General features: G+C 47.7%; 1 protein-coding gene across 3 annotated transcripts in view; it reads left to right on the top strand.

Annotated features, from left to right (window-relative positions):
• The first annotated feature begins 4,662 nt into the window (after window positions 1–4,662).
• The window catches only part of RASAL1 (RAS protein activator like 1), a 62,385-nt gene continuing 51,909 nt past the window's right edge, over window positions 4,663–15,138 (top strand). For 2 of the 3 annotated variants that reach the window (XM_088659658.1, XM_060269282.2), the window contains exon 1: window positions 4,663–5,071. In XM_088659658.1, coding sequence (XP_088515784.1) covers window positions 5,007–5,071 — 65 coding nt within the window. In that variant the 5' untranslated portion in view covers window positions 4,663–5,006. Of the gene's footprint in view, window positions 5,076–15,138 lie in introns of all 3 variants that reach the window. The other variant, XM_060269281.2, reaches the window with a different exon arrangement.

Below are 15,138 nucleotides of genomic sequence, written 5' to 3'. Positions count from 1 at the left end.
ATAGTAAAACAGCTGAAGAGCGAAAGAAGGCGTGCCTTTCTCGCAGTCTCTCCCCACCCCCCATTATGCATTACACTTTTTAAACATCTATTCATCTATTCATTTATTTTTCTATTATAAATGTGTGGGGGTGGGGTTTCTGCACTGCTGCCCAAACTGGCTTCATTTTAACATCTTCGCTCTTGAGCAGGGATGGAGGGCCTTTTGGCCTGCAGAACTACAGCTCCCATCAGCCTCAGCAAGTGTGGCCAATAGCTAGGGGTGCTGGGAGTTGTAGTTTGGTAGCATTTCAAAACGGCTTTGAGGTCCGTCCCCACCCCCAATGCAGCGGTGTATAAATCTGGTGAAATAAAACAAGCACCTGGAGGGAATTCTGGATGTTAAATACACACTGTTCACCTAAAGCACACACACCCTCCAAAGAATCATGGGAACTGTAGTTTATCCCTCACAGAGCTATCCTTCCCAGCAAACTTGAAAACTACAGTTCTCAGGATTCGGGGGGGGGGGCGGGCGGCATAGCTGCCAAGTTATCCCATTTTTAAAGGGATTTTCCATTATGCTGAATAGGCTTCCTCGCGAGAAAAGGGAAAACTTGGCAGCTATGGCGGGCGGTGCGGGTGCTTTAAAATTGACACACAAGAAACTGAAGCTCCTCATATTCCTTTGGGAATCGTTAGGGAAATGTAAAGCGTGCAAAATGTTTATAGCGCAGAATGTAGGAGAACGGCTGTGGCTCAGAGGTCAGAGTATCTGCTTTGCATGCAGAAGTCGAGGTTCAAGTTGCAAGTTCAATCCCCAGTATTTCCAGTTAGGCTGGGGAAGTGTCTGAAAACCTTTGGAGAGCTACTGCCAGTCTGTGTAGACAATACTGAGCTATATGAACCATGGGTCTGACTCAGTATAAGACTTAGATTAGAATGATTTGCTTACTGTAACAGTAAGCATATGTCCTTTTTTTTGATCAGTCTAGTGGTGTGATCAATACGTTCATTAAGTAACTTAAAATAGTTTGGAAAAGGCAGGTTGCTATTATCTGGGCTACTCCCACTTCAGGTAGGGTGATTTTTTAAAAATAAAATAAAATAAAATCCAAAATAATAATCAAAATATTTTTTGCACCAGACTTTTGAAAGCAGAGATAATTGGGAGAGAAACCCAGCAGAGAGATCCAGGTCGGCTGGATCCTGTCAGAAATTAATAAGTCTCCTGTTAGACACAAGTCTCAAGCCTGAGTGCGTCTTCTAAAGTTTCTCACCCACGCACTGCAATTAAGAATGCCACTAATGATGAGTGAGAAATGGATTCCGGGGCCCAGGAAGAAAACAGGATGTTTGTCCTTTCAATTCCTTCTCCTGCAAAAGATCTCAGGGCCAAACGCAGAGTTGGAAGGGAAGCAAGGGCAATTTAACTCTTCACATCTTCTTTTTGTAGCAAAATGGTTTTGTGAAGGAAGTCAGCAGAAGGGCCACATTTCCCCCCCCCCCATGGGCAACCGTTTGGGGGAGACATGCCAGGACTGGTGGGAACCGAGCCACAGGCAATAATTCTATGATTGCAATTCTACAATCATTCTATGATTGCAATTCTACAATTCTATGATTGCAATTCTACAATCATAGAATTGTAGAGTTGGAAGGGTACCCCCAAGGGTCATCTAGTCCAACCCCCTGCAAAGCAGGAATCTTTCACCCAAAGTGGAGCTTGCACCCTCAACCTTGAGATTAAGAGTCTCACGCTCTACTAATGGAGCTGCCCTTCAGACATGGCACCTTTCTGGAGCCAGCTGTATTCCAGCCACACAAAAGCCAGAGGTTTACACACACACACACACACACACGCACACACACACACCATCTCTCCACCCTTCATCTAGGCAAGCAAAAGCCATTATCACAGTTCCAGGAGACACTCCAGAGTCCAGCCAGACCGATGGCACTCCAGAGAGCAGACGAGGGCTGGGGAGGGGTGTGGCTTGTGGGGATACATGGCTCTTAGAGTCCCTGGAGAGCTGCATTTGGTCCCTACACCTGGCTGGGATTCGCCAGTTCTGATATAAGTCAAGAGAACAACAGCTATAGGAGAAAATATCACAATTTACAGTCCATTAGACCTCATGCATAGACCTAATCTATTAAAAATAATACTAATAATCAAAGGAATGTAACATACTACTAAGTTTAAGTCTGTTAATGGTGTACTAGTTGCACTAGGAGAATGGCTTGTGCAAGAGAAGGCAGATGGGCGGTTGCACATCAGATTGCTGTCCCCTAGATATTCCCTGTTGCATAACTGGTTGTGCAACACACTTCCACTGGTTAGGTTTCCTCCTAATGTTTTGTATGGCTGTTGCACTAGCGCAAGGACAAGAGGAATGTTGTTGCAATATGAAATCTAGTGCAACACTAGATTTCATATTGCAACACCATTCCTCTTGCCCTTGCGCTAGTGCAACAGCCATACAAAATGTTAGGGGGGAACCAGTTAACCAGGGGGACACTGCCCCCAAAGCAGACTAGTGAGCATTGAGAATTCTTAGCAGACCCAGAACACTGAATGTCTGTTGGCCGAAGTCATTGGAAAACCGATTTTTCACGGACTGTCTGGATGCACGAGAGTGGTGGGGGTCACCAGCTGAGGAACCCCCAGGGGAAGGAGGCTCAGAGCCTGGGGAGCGCTGGTGGAATGACTATTAGTGGTCAGAGGGAGAAGAGGGAGCGGCCGGGGAGGAGGAGATGTCGGAAGTTGAAGAGGCAACAGGGTTTAGTGAGCAGGAAGATGCTGGGGAAGAGAGCAGTCTAGAATCAGAGACAGGAGGGGACAGGGACCAAGAGACAGAGATGAGGCAGACTTCCCTAGGAGCCAGGGAGCAAAGAGAGACAAGAAAAGGGAGCCTTAGACTGCTGGGAGGGGAACCACAACTGCCTCATTGGGGCAAGACCTACAGGGAGGAAGGAGGAGGAGGAGGAGGAGGAGCAGGAGAGTTTGGACTTGATTTTTTTTAAAAATAATATATTTATTAAAGATTTTCTCAGACAACAAAACATACAAAACACAAAAAGAAAATACAAAATACAAAAATTTCAATACAAAAAAGAAAATACAAAAAATACAAAAACCAAAAATTCTAACTTATAACCCTTATTACCAATCTATTGACTTCCTCATTCCTCCTCCTTCTGCGATTCTTTACATATCATCTGTAGTAAACTCTAAATCTTATATAATTTCTAATTATTACTTTAATATTACCTTATTTACTTCTTAATTGAATTATTATTGACTTCTAACAGTACTTTTTTCATACCGTTGTATTATCTATAACCTCAATTTTATCTCCCTCGCTTCCACTACTTCTAATCTATTATACGCTTAGGAGAGTTTGGACTTGATATCCCGCCTTCCACTAGAGTTGCTGTCATCACTGGGGCTGCACTGTTTTGGTTTCTTTGAATTAAAGAGTTAACTTCACCGGTGTTTGTTTGTTTGTTGCTGACATACTTCTGACACCTATGTCCAGGTCCAGGATGCTTAGCTGAGCAGGGATGGGGAACCTGCCACCCTTCAGATGTTATTGGACTCCAGCTCCCATCAGCCCCAACCACCATGGTCAATGGTCAGGGGATGATGGGAGTTCTAATCCAACAACATCTGGAGAAGCTCAGGTTTTCCCCAAACCCCAGTTCGGGGCTTTAAAGGCCACAACCAGCACCTTGAATTAAGCTCGGAAACGAACTGGTAGCCAATGCCGCTTTCACTACCCTGACTGGTCTGCGGCATGTAGTTCCTCATAACAGTTCGGATCTAGCTTTTTCAAGGGCAGCCCCTCTGGCGACACATTACAGCAGCAGCCTCTAACTTGGACCCTGTGATCATCGTCTGAAGGCCTTCTCTGTGAACATCCTCTATGATGGGAGCAGGGAGTTTTTTCAGCCAGAACTCAGTTCCTACCGGCACCTCTCAGGTGTGCACCATTGCCATTATAAGAGAACAAGGGAGGCGTTCACGGTGAGTTCCAGCACCTCTTTTTCTAGAAAAATAGCACCGTGTGGAAGGATCCTCAGGACAGCGACACAAAGGCCTTTTCAGTGGTGGCCCCCTTCTTGAGGAATGCTCTTTTCACGGAGGCCTGCCTGGCGTCCATCATTACTTATCTTTAAGCTCCAAGCAAAACTGTTTCTTTTCTGTCCTTTGGCTTCTAATCTGGCCTTTTTCGGTTGGGGGTTGATGGGATGCCTGAGCCCTGCCTTAAAAAAACAAAAAAAATGAAGGAGTTTTCTATTTCTCTGTGTTTTGCTTTCACGCCAGTCCTAGTCCATGGCTGGGGGGCAGCCGGCTTTCCCCTGCTGGAAGCAGAACACTGGGGCTGGGAGATCAGATCCAGCAGGGCAGTTTCTTAACACTCCGGAAAACGTTGCTGACTATTATTATTATTATTATTATTATTATTATTATTATTATTATTATTATTATTATTATTATTATTATTATTATTATTATTATTATTACCGTAGCAAAGGAACAAACGCCCCCACCCCCAACAACCAACGGAACGGAGCTCCGCCGCTTCCCTTTTCGGCCTCTAGGAGGCGCGCCAGCTTCACACTCTTCCGCCCGGCCACCTGTAGCCGCAGCCGAGGCAGCCGAGGAGCGCCTGGCATTTAACAAGGGGAGCGAAGGCAGCCAGCTCGACAGGCGGGCGCTCTCGCCTGCTGAACTCCGCGGAGAAGGAGATCGCCACCTGGCCGGACCGGTTCCCCAGCCTGCCTGCCTCTCTCTCCCGTCTTGCCTGGCTGGTTGGCTTCTGTAGGAGGAGGAGGAGGAGGAGGCTTTTCTGCCGACTGGGAAAAGCCTCTTCGCCTTGCAATCCGGGAGGGATCAAAGACAGGCGCGGCGCGGCTGCTGCGGCTGGACGGCCGTCGAGGATCGGCGCTCCATGCAGCCCGCGGACCGTCAGTGAGCGCTGCTGCAGCGGCCGCCGCCAGCGCGCCTCCGCCGGCCTCGGCATGGCCAAGAACACGTCGCTGCACTTCCGCGTGGTGGAAGGAAGGGACTTGCCGGCCAAGGACGTGTGAGTGAGTCCGCGCCGTGGAGACCCCCTCCTCTCCCCGCTAAATCCCTCCGGACGGCCCCCGCCTGCCGTCCGAAGCCGAGGTCCGTTTCCGCTGCGCCGTGGACTGCGCGGACCCGACTAGACGACGCCTCTTTTTGTTTCCCCCCCCCACAGTGGGGTTTTTTGCCGTCGCCTGGCTCTTCTCCCTCCCCACCCAACCGCGACGGTCCTAGAGGGCGGCAGGGCTAGCAAGCGCCTCTTCTGGACCTGCTCTGCAGGGGGTTGGACTAGAGGACCCTTGGGGATCCCTTCTATGATTCCATGACCGGCTGTTGTTGGAGGGCACTGGTTGTCTTGGAGGGCCACGGCTGTCTTGCCCCCCCGACGGCAGCACTGCCGGGGCAAACTCCAGTTTATTTTTCGGGCGGGGTGGAGGTGTTGGCAAGCTCACTTCAGTGAACCGCTTCCTCCTGGCCATCGCCCACTCCCCCCCACGCCGCGTCCCCCCAGTTTGTGGTCCCCGATCCCCACGACTCCAGAAGGCTGAGTAGGTGGTGGCAGTGGGGGTGGGGTGGGAAGTTCCTTCTGCTCTCGCTCACTGCGTGGGCGCGGGGAGGCAGGTGGCGACCGCTCGGGAGCGTAAGCCGAGCCCCGCTGCTGGGTCACAGCGAAGGTCTCTCTCCTGCAGCTCCTCGAGGGGAGGGAGCGGAGGGCTTCCGGGGGATCCAGCAGGCGAGATGCGAACCCGGACCCTCTCCAGCCTCCTGTCCCTCAGTAAAACCGAGGAACGTCATAGACTCGTAGAGTTGGAAGGGTCCTCATGTCAACCCCCTTAAATGCAAGAATATAATACAGGTACCCCTGACGGGGATCGAACCTGCAACTTTGGCATCATCAGCACTAAGCAGCTGAGCTGTCCTGTCGGTGGCTTTCTTCCACCATGCTGATATTGACAGAGCGGCTGCTGCTCTGCGTGCAGAAGGCACCAAGTTCAATTCAAGCCATCTCCAGGCTAGGGCTGGGAGGGAGCCCCTCTGCCTGAAACTGTGGAGAGTCACTGCCAGTCAGTGTAGGCAGTGTTGAGCTAGATGGATCAAGGGTCTCATTCAGTAAAAGGCAGCTTTCTGCCTCCATTCCTATGCCTTAAGGGAAGCGCATTATTAGCTCAGGGGTGGAACATCTGCTTGGCTTGCAGAAGGTCCCAGTGGCATCTCCACGAAACAGCTGGGAGTGCCCCCTGCCTGAAACGGCTGCCAGTCAGTGTAGTACTGACTTAGATGGACCAATGGGTTTGGTTCTGTATATAAGGTATATATTAAGGAGGTTGCTCTGAGTTTGATTTTAATCTGAGTGTGATTTTAATTAATTTATTTATTTTAAAAAAGAATGTTTAAAATAGTTGTTTTAAACTGTTTTTTTAATGCCGATAAATTTTTTCATATTCTTTATTGAGAGATAAAAAGTACTAACTTACAAGGGCACAGAGTAAGACACAAAAAAAGGAAAAACAAGAAATAGTACCCAAACAAAACAGAAAAAAAGATATTGTGTACATTACCAAAAAGGGGGAAAACTTGTTATTGTAGTTAATCAGACCTTAATCTAATACGGTATTTATAAAAATGAATTCCAAATATTGTTAAATTTGTCCATGGCAAGTCTACGTTTGTACGCAACTTGTTTATGTGTAGAGAGTTTGTACTTATCTTCAATCCATTGAAGATGGATTTTTATTTTTCCAGTTCATCAATATCAGTCTTTTTGCCATAGTAAGAGTCCATTCAAATTGTCCCTTTCTTAGATTCCATGTCTTGGGTATATAATTCAAAAGGATATTTTCCTCTGCAAATTTGCGATTGTTCCGTACAGTCATACTGTTTTTTTCTTCCCTTAAACTGCTTCATTACTCTCAAACGGGATATAAATCTTGCAAAATAAGTTAATACATTTCCAAAAGTGCAGAAATAACAATAACAATAACATTAACACATAATTGGAGGGATTTAGTTCATTATTAAAGTAGATAGTTTCCACCCCCACCCCCAAAACAAACCACATTCAAACGAAATGGCAGTCAACTCTACCATTAGAAGTTAGATGGGGGAATTTGGGAAGGTTTATTTTTCTTGCTTACGATGTTTTTAAGCTTTAACAAAAGTTACTGGGGCAAGAATAGTAAAAGCAACACTAGTTAAGGACTGCAATATGGCAAGAGGAAGGGTTGTCATTCGGAGGCATCTGCCTTGCATGCTGAACGTCCTGAGTTCAATTCCTGGCACCTCTGGGTAGCACTGAGAGAAAACCCTGTTCAGAAATCGGGAGAGATGCTTCCAGTCAGTGCAGACAGCATTGAACTAGATGGACCAGAGATTTGGATCAGTATAAGAAAGCCTCCTGTGACAGGGAAGGTGGCATACCTGAGTGGTTAGAGTATCTGCTTTGCATGCAGAAGGTCCCAGGTTCAATCCTCAATCTCCCAGGTAGGGCTGGGAGAGAGTTCCTGCCTGAAACTCTGGAGCGCTGCTGCCAGTCAGTGTAGGTAATGCTGAGCTAGATGGACCAGAGGTCTTCCTCAGCATAAGGCAGCTTTCTGTGTTCCTATGTCTCCAGGGAACAGCCACAGCCTACCCTGGCGTCTACAGGTAAGGCTGGGACAGACTCCTTATCTGAAACCCTGGAAAGCTACTGCCAGTCAGTGCTGACAATTCTGGACTAGATGGACCAAAAGTCGGATGTCATACAAGGCAACTGATAGACCTTATGAATTTGTCTAATCCCCTTTGGAAGCCATCCCAGATTGGCAGCTGTCACTACGGCCACCTGATATGAAGTCCAATTAGATCATGGGTCCATCTAGCTCAATATTGTCTACACTGACTGGCAGCAGCTCTTCAGCATTTCACACAGGGAGCCTCTCCCAGCTCAAGCTGGACATGCCGGGGATTGAACCTGGGATGTTCTTGCATGCAAAACAGTTTGCCCTACCTCTGAGCCACAACCTTTCCTCAATTCTGTACTTTTAAGGGTGTGAAGCGGAGCAGCTTTGGCAGCTGCCCACCAATCCTGCATTGGAGGGGGTTGGACTAGATGACCCTTGGGGGTCCCTTCCAACACTCTACAAGTCCATGCTTCTGTGCCAGCTTCAGCACAGATTCAAACACTGCTTGGCAGGTCCCCTGTTGCCACCAAAGGGTCATTACCGAAGGGGCAATCCTGTGTCTGTTTACCATGCCCTGTTGAACACATGGAGACCAGTGCTTGAGTAAACATCATCATCATCATCATCATCATCATCATCATCATATTATTATTATTATTATTTGACTTTATATACTGCCCTATACCCGGAGGTCTCAGGGCGGTTCAAAAAAAAGATCACAACAAAGGTGTGTAATGAAGGCACCAGGCAAACTTCCCTGGGGAGAGCATTCCACAGACGGGGAGCCACTGCAGAGAAGGCCCCGTTCTCGTGTTGCAACCCTTCAGACCTCTCGAGGAGGAGGCACACGAAGGAGGGCCTTGGAAGATGATCTCAGGGTCCAGGTAGGGGTTCATATGGAAAGATGTGGTCCTTGAGGTATTGCGGTCCTGAGCTGTTTAAGGCTTTATAGGTCAAAACCAGCACTTTGAATTGGGCCCGGAAACTAATTGGTAGCCAGTGTAGTCGGACCAGGATCGGTGTAACATGCTCAAACCGTCTTGCTCCGGTGAGCAACATGGCCGCTGAATTCTGCACTAGCTGAAGTTTCTGAACCATCTTCAGAGGCAGCCCTACATTGCAGTAATCTAAGCTTGAAGGTACCAGAGCATAGACAACAGTAGTTAGGCTATCCCTGTCAAGAGGCATGTTATGTGTCTACTACGGTAAGAAGTAAGCCCCATGGACATCAGTGGGACTTACTCCCAAGTAAGTGCGTAAGTGCGTACAGGGTTGCAGGCTTAGCCTTCTTTTTTGCCTCTGTGATATAGGACCATAGGGAGCTGTTTTATACTGAATTGGACTGTTGGTCCAGCTAGCTCAGCGTTGTCTGCACTGACTGGCAGCTGCTTTCCAGGGTTTCAGGCAGGATTTGTAGCTGGAGACGCCAAGGACAGAACCTGGGACTTTCTGCTTGCAAAGCAAGAGGTTTCTCAGCAGCTATTAATAAAGATGAAAAATCTCTTTATCAAATGCATCTCGAACCCATCTTTCAGGGCACGAATGTGGGTTTTGATGTAACTCTAAGGCACACCATGGCTTAGCTTCAGGTACAATAGCAAACAGGGAACCAGGAGGAGTGTTTGCTCATTTGTGTGAAACTATGGTTTGGCTTTATGTATAAGCCGTTTGCGGTTTGTTATGGACACTGGGAATTGTTGCCCCAGCGGAAGGGGGGCAGTAAATGGATTGGGACCAGCAAACTTGGGGGAGCACCTTACCCCATATCTATGCATCCACTCGACAGTTTGCACCTGCAAAACTGGCACAGTTCCAGATGCCACATTCCAGATGCCACTCGATTGATCTCTGAGTGTGGCAGCAGCTATACTTTGGAACTCCCTGCCTCTTGACATCAAGCAGGTGTCTTTGGTGCACCCTTTTCCAGAGCCCGCTTAAAACCTTTCCGTTTAGGCAAAGCCTGTCCAGACATACAGATGTCAACATGTCAACGACTGTTCCTTTTCATTCTCTTTAAATGTTTTTAACTGGGGTTTTTTTTATTGATAATTTTAATACTTCTCATAAAACCCTTAGGGGTTTTACCATAGTCAAAAATGGTGTATATAAAAATCTTTTTTTAAAATAAATAAGATTTGCAAATACAATAAACAAAACATCAAACTAAAATGCATCACATGACTTCTTTTAATGATGTGTTGTATTAAACTAAAATAATACAAATAAACTACAGTTCCCAGGATTTTGGAGGGAAAGCCACATGCTTTAAATGTCTGTTCCGAATGTGACTACTGTATATCAGTCTCAGCATTTGAGTTGTTTTTCAAAATAGTTCTGTTTTTAAGGACAGGATCTGAACCCAGATCTTGGGTCGGGGGGGGGGGGGCGAAACAGGGCTTGTGTGCAGTCAGACACACAGACACACACACACACACACACTCTTGCGTTCTCCCGCCAAGCCAGCTAGCTAAGTAGAAAACTGCTGTGAGTCGGGCTTGTGGCATTTTGCTGTTTCCATGGATGTAGTGACATCTCCTTGAGTTGCTTGCTTCAAGAGTCTAGCTAACAAGATTTCAGGGGAGGAGGAAACAAAGGATTCCTCTTCAAAGCAGAGATCGGCAACATGCGGCCCTCCGGTGAATTTCAAAAGGCCCCTGCCTGTGCGACTAGCTGGCTCAGGCCTCTGGTAACCTGCAGGAAGCCTCTGTAGAGGAGTTGCTGAGAGCTGCCAACGGGGATAGTGGCTGTTGCTTGTGGGCTTCCCAGGGTGGGTGGGTCTGCTTGGCCACTGTGAGAACAGGATGCTGAATTAGATGGAGCCCCCCCCCCCCCGCTTTGGCCTGATTCAGCAGGGCTCTTACTGGGCAGAAGGTGAGGTGGAGAAAGAAGGGTGTGTCGGAGGCAAAGGGGAAGAGAGAGAGAAAAGGGGTGTCAGAAAGAGTGGGAGTGAGGCAGGGTTGCCAACTGGAATAAAATATGGGGGGGGGGGCTGTCCCAGGTAAGCACCGCCCTGCATAATTGATCACACAACACAGCGTGTACACACCATTTGAATGGCAATGCCTATCCACTTTGGGGTGGGGGCAGCCCCTTCAAATATTTTACCAGGGGGTGGGGGTGGGCAAAGGGATCCAGGGCCAGATTGAGGTTTGATGAGGCCCTAAGCTACTGAAGGTAATGGGGCCCTTTATATGTCCGGTCCATGCAGAATGTAGGCACTCTATACAGTATGTGAAGGTAAAGGTAAAGGGACCCCTGACCGTTAGGTCCAGTCGTGACTGATTCTGGGGTTGCGCGCTCATCTCGCATTATTGGCCGAGGGAGCCGGCGTATAGCTTCCAGGTCATGTGGCCAGCATGACAAAGCCGCTTCTGGCAAACCAGAGCAGCACATGGAAACGCCGTTTAGCTTCCCGCTGTAGCGGTTCCTATTTATCTACTTGCATTTTGACGTGCAAACCAGTGATATTTTAGGGAGCAGGCTAGCAGGCAGGGCCCATGACTTACATCATAGAGCCTACACAACACAAAACACGGTTGCTGTATGTAGGTTTTGTTTTATTTGTTTTTTTATCTTATATTTTGGAAATGTACATCCAGTTTTTATTTCCCTTTAATTTTTTTTTGGGGGGGGCCCTAAGAGAGTGGGGCCCTAAGCTATAGCTTGTTTAGCTTATACGTAAATCTGGCAACCTTGGCTCCTAAGAGTTGGCTCCTCTTGGGATAGGGAGAGAGAGAAAGAGAAGAACAGGATGAAAGGGGTGTCACAGAGGGGGGGGAGAGAAGGGGGGGTGTCAGAGAGACAGAATGTGTCAGAGAAGAGTGAGAGTGAGAGTGAGAGTGAGAGTGAGAGTGAGAGTGAGAGAAAGAAAGAAAGAAAGAAAGAAAGAAAGAAAGAAAGAAAGAAAGAAAGAAAGAAAGAAAGTGGTAGTAGTCCACTTTTGGCTCTGCCCACTTCTGGCCACTGTCCCATTCGCTGTGGGTCTGCATTCCCCTAACAGAATACCACTGAGGAAATCAACTCTCAACAAGAGAGGGGGGAAATTGGGTTTCCCACTGCTGCTTTAGGACCAACCATTGAAATGGCACCAGCTCCCTAGAACAGCCAAACACTCGAGATGTTCTTTTGTAGTGGCAAAGAAACAGCATTGCCAAGGCAGGGAGTCCCTGGTTCAAATCTTGCAACTACCACAAGCCTGCTGGGATCCTGGGGCAAGATGCCCCTCTCAACCTCAGCCCAGCCCCCTCCTCCTTTCAATATGGGGAAATAATAACACCCGCTAACATGACTGGGATGTTGCGAGGACTGCAACCAGAAAATGCAAATATGTATTCGCAGTATGATTGGGTTGTATATCCAACATTCATCTTATTCAGAGGGTAATGAACTCAGCTCACTTCAGTCCATTGTTTCCAGTGGGTCTACTCTGAGTAGGCCTTAGTTGGATATTATTATTATTATTACAGTAATTTCTAAGCTACAATCCTCTTTTTGAGCCGCGATCTTGCCTAACCCCTTAGAGTTCAGGAGGCTGAATTAAGTTACTATTATTAGTTATCAAGTTACAATCCAGGCTGATATTAATCTATAAATAATAGAGGGGGCGGAGAGGTTGGCCATAATGATATGTTGCGCTGCGATGGCAGCCGATGAGAACTCAGCCATGCATGCGGCAGCAAGGCTGGGAAGAGAGGGGCATTTTGCATTTCCCCGATTTGTAGCTCCTTAGCTTCTGGGTGACTTGCGCTGAATTTAAAAAACAAAGAAAGAAAAAGTGCAGGAATGGAAACCTCCAGAGATGAGAAAACACCAGAGATGAATGGCAGAATTAAGCATTTAAAGCTGCAGCTTCAGGTCCAGCATAAGAACATCAGAAGAGGCTGCTGGATCAGGCCAATGGCCCATCTAGTCCAGCATCCTGTTCTCACAGTGGCCAACCAATTGCCTGTGGAAAGCCCATAAGCAGGATTCGAACACAGGAGCCCTCTCTCCTCCTGTGCTTTCCAGCAACTGGTCTTTAGAAGCATAGTAACTGTATCCAACTGTGGAGGCAGAGCACAGGCGTCATGAGTAGTAGCCATTGATAGCCGAGAGGCATTTGTCTAATCCTCTTTTAATGCTGTCTAGGTTGGTGGGTATAGGACCCAGGTGGCGCTGTGGGTTAAACCACTGAGCCTAGGGCTTGCTGATCAGAAGGTCGGCGGTTCGAATCCCTGTGATGGGGTGAGCTCCCGTTGCTTGGTCCCAGCTCCTGCCAACCTAGCAGTTCGAAAGCACATCAAAATGCAAGTAGATAAATAGGAACCGCTCCAGCGGGAAGGTAAACGGCGTTTCCATGTGCTGCTCTGGTTTGCCAGAAGCGGCTTTGTCATGCTGGCCACATGACCTGGAAGCTATACGCCGGCTCCCTCGGCTAATAATGCGAGATGAGCGCGCAACCCCAGAGTCGGTCACGACTGGACCTGATGATCAGGGGTCCCTTTACCTTTACCTAGGTTGGTGGGCATCATTGCCACTTGTGGGAGCCAGTTCCATAGTTTAACTACGGAGAAAGACTTCCTTTTATGTGTCCCGAATCTTCCAACATTCAGCTTAATTGGACGTCCACGAGTTCTAGTGTTATGAGGGAGGGAGAAATGGTTTTCTCTCATCTATTCCCCACCCCCATGCAGCACTTACTTTTATAAGCCTCTGCCATGTCACTTCTTGCTCACCTTAAAAAGTCCCCCAAATGCTGCACCTTTTCTCATTCAGGAGTCTTTCCATCCCTCGATTGCTTTGGTTGCCCTTTTCCAAACCTTTTCCAACTCCGTTTTGAGGCGAGGCGACCAGAACTGTAATATCGTATTGGCCTGAATATAAGCCTCACTTCCCCCCTCCCAAAAAGAATTCTGACCATGAAAAATTTAAGTGTGGCTTATATTCGCGACCTTATGGTATGCAGCCAGGACCGTGGGGCAAACAGCACCAGGAGAGCGGCAAAGCAGCGCCAGCCCCATGCGTAATCCCCTGTCCTCTCCCCCAAGGCCTGGAAGGGAGAGAGTGAGGAAGGGGAAAGGCCTCCAGCAACGCAAGCCCCCCCCCCAGGTATGCAGCCTGGAGCAGCGAGGAAGGGAGTGGGTTATATTCAGGTATTTTTTTCTTTTTTCACTCCAATTTTAAAGGTGCGGCTTATATTTGCGTGCGGCTGTTATTCGGGCCAATGCGTAATAATAATAATAATAATAATAATAATAATAATAATAATAATAAATATATTACTTATACCTTATTACTTATTACTTATACCTTATTACTTATACCCTGCCCATCTGGCCAGGTCTCCCCAGCCACTCTGGGCGGCTCCCAACAGAGTATTAAGAACACGATAAAACACCAAACATTAAAAACTTCCCGAAACAGGGCTGCCTTCAGATGTCTTCTAAAAGCCAGATAGTTGTTTATTTCCTTGACATCTGATGGGGGGGTCATTCCACAGGGCGGGTGCCGCCACCGAGAAGACCCTCTTATCTGGTTCCCTGTAACCTCATTTCTCGCAGTGAGGGAACCGCCAGAAGGCCCTCGGCGCTGGACCTCAGTGTCTGGGCCGAACGATGGGGGTGGAGACGCTCCTTCAGGTATACTGAGGCCATTTAGGGCTTTAAAAGTCAGCACCAGTACTTTGAATTGTGCTTGGAAACGTACTGGGAGCCAATGTAGGTCTTTCAAGACGGGTGTTATATGGTCTCGGCAGCCACTGCCAGTCACCAATTTAGCTGCCGTGTTCTAGATTAGATGTAGTTTCCGGTTCGCCTTCAAAGGTAGCCCCACGTAGAGCGCGTTGCAGTAATCCAAGCGGGAGATAACTAGAGCATGCACCACTCTGGCGAGACAGTCTGCGGGCAGGTAGGGTCTCAGCCTACGTACCAGATGCAGCGGGAGATAACTAGAGCTGTACACACAGTATTCCAAATGTGGCTGCACTGCAGATCTGTATAAAGACATTATGATACTGGCAGTTTTATTTTCAACATCCCGGGTCCAAAATGAGCGGGTCTTCCGGGTTGCTTGATCCTGTGGAATCGCCTTCCCTCTGCCCTGTGTCAAGTACCGGTAGCAACCAGCAGTTGCGTCAGACACTTATCTATTTGGCTTGGACTTTTCATGACCCATAAGATTAGACTCTGATTTATATGCGCAAATCCTCTGAATTCATTCTTTTTATTTGCTTTTATGCTCTTTTATTGACTTTACGGCTGTATTTGCGCGTTAACGGATATTGGTTCTTTGCATTGTACATAGCACATGCTGCTTAGAGGGGTTTTCAAACTTATGAAGTGGTTTAGAAAGGCTTTTTAAATAAATAAACGGCCGCTAGCCATGGTGGCTGTGTTCTGCCTGCACGGCCTGCTGGAAGCAGTGATGCTTCTGAATAGCAGCTGTTGGA

Source organism: Zootoca vivipara, chromosome 16 (assembly GCF_965207765.1).
Source record: "Zootoca vivipara chromosome 16, rZooViv2.hap1.1, whole genome shotgun sequence".
Lineage (NCBI taxonomy): Eukaryota > Metazoa > Chordata > Lepidosauria > Squamata > Lacertidae > Zootoca > Zootoca vivipara.
This window is presented reverse-complemented; position numbering and strand designations above follow the sequence as displayed.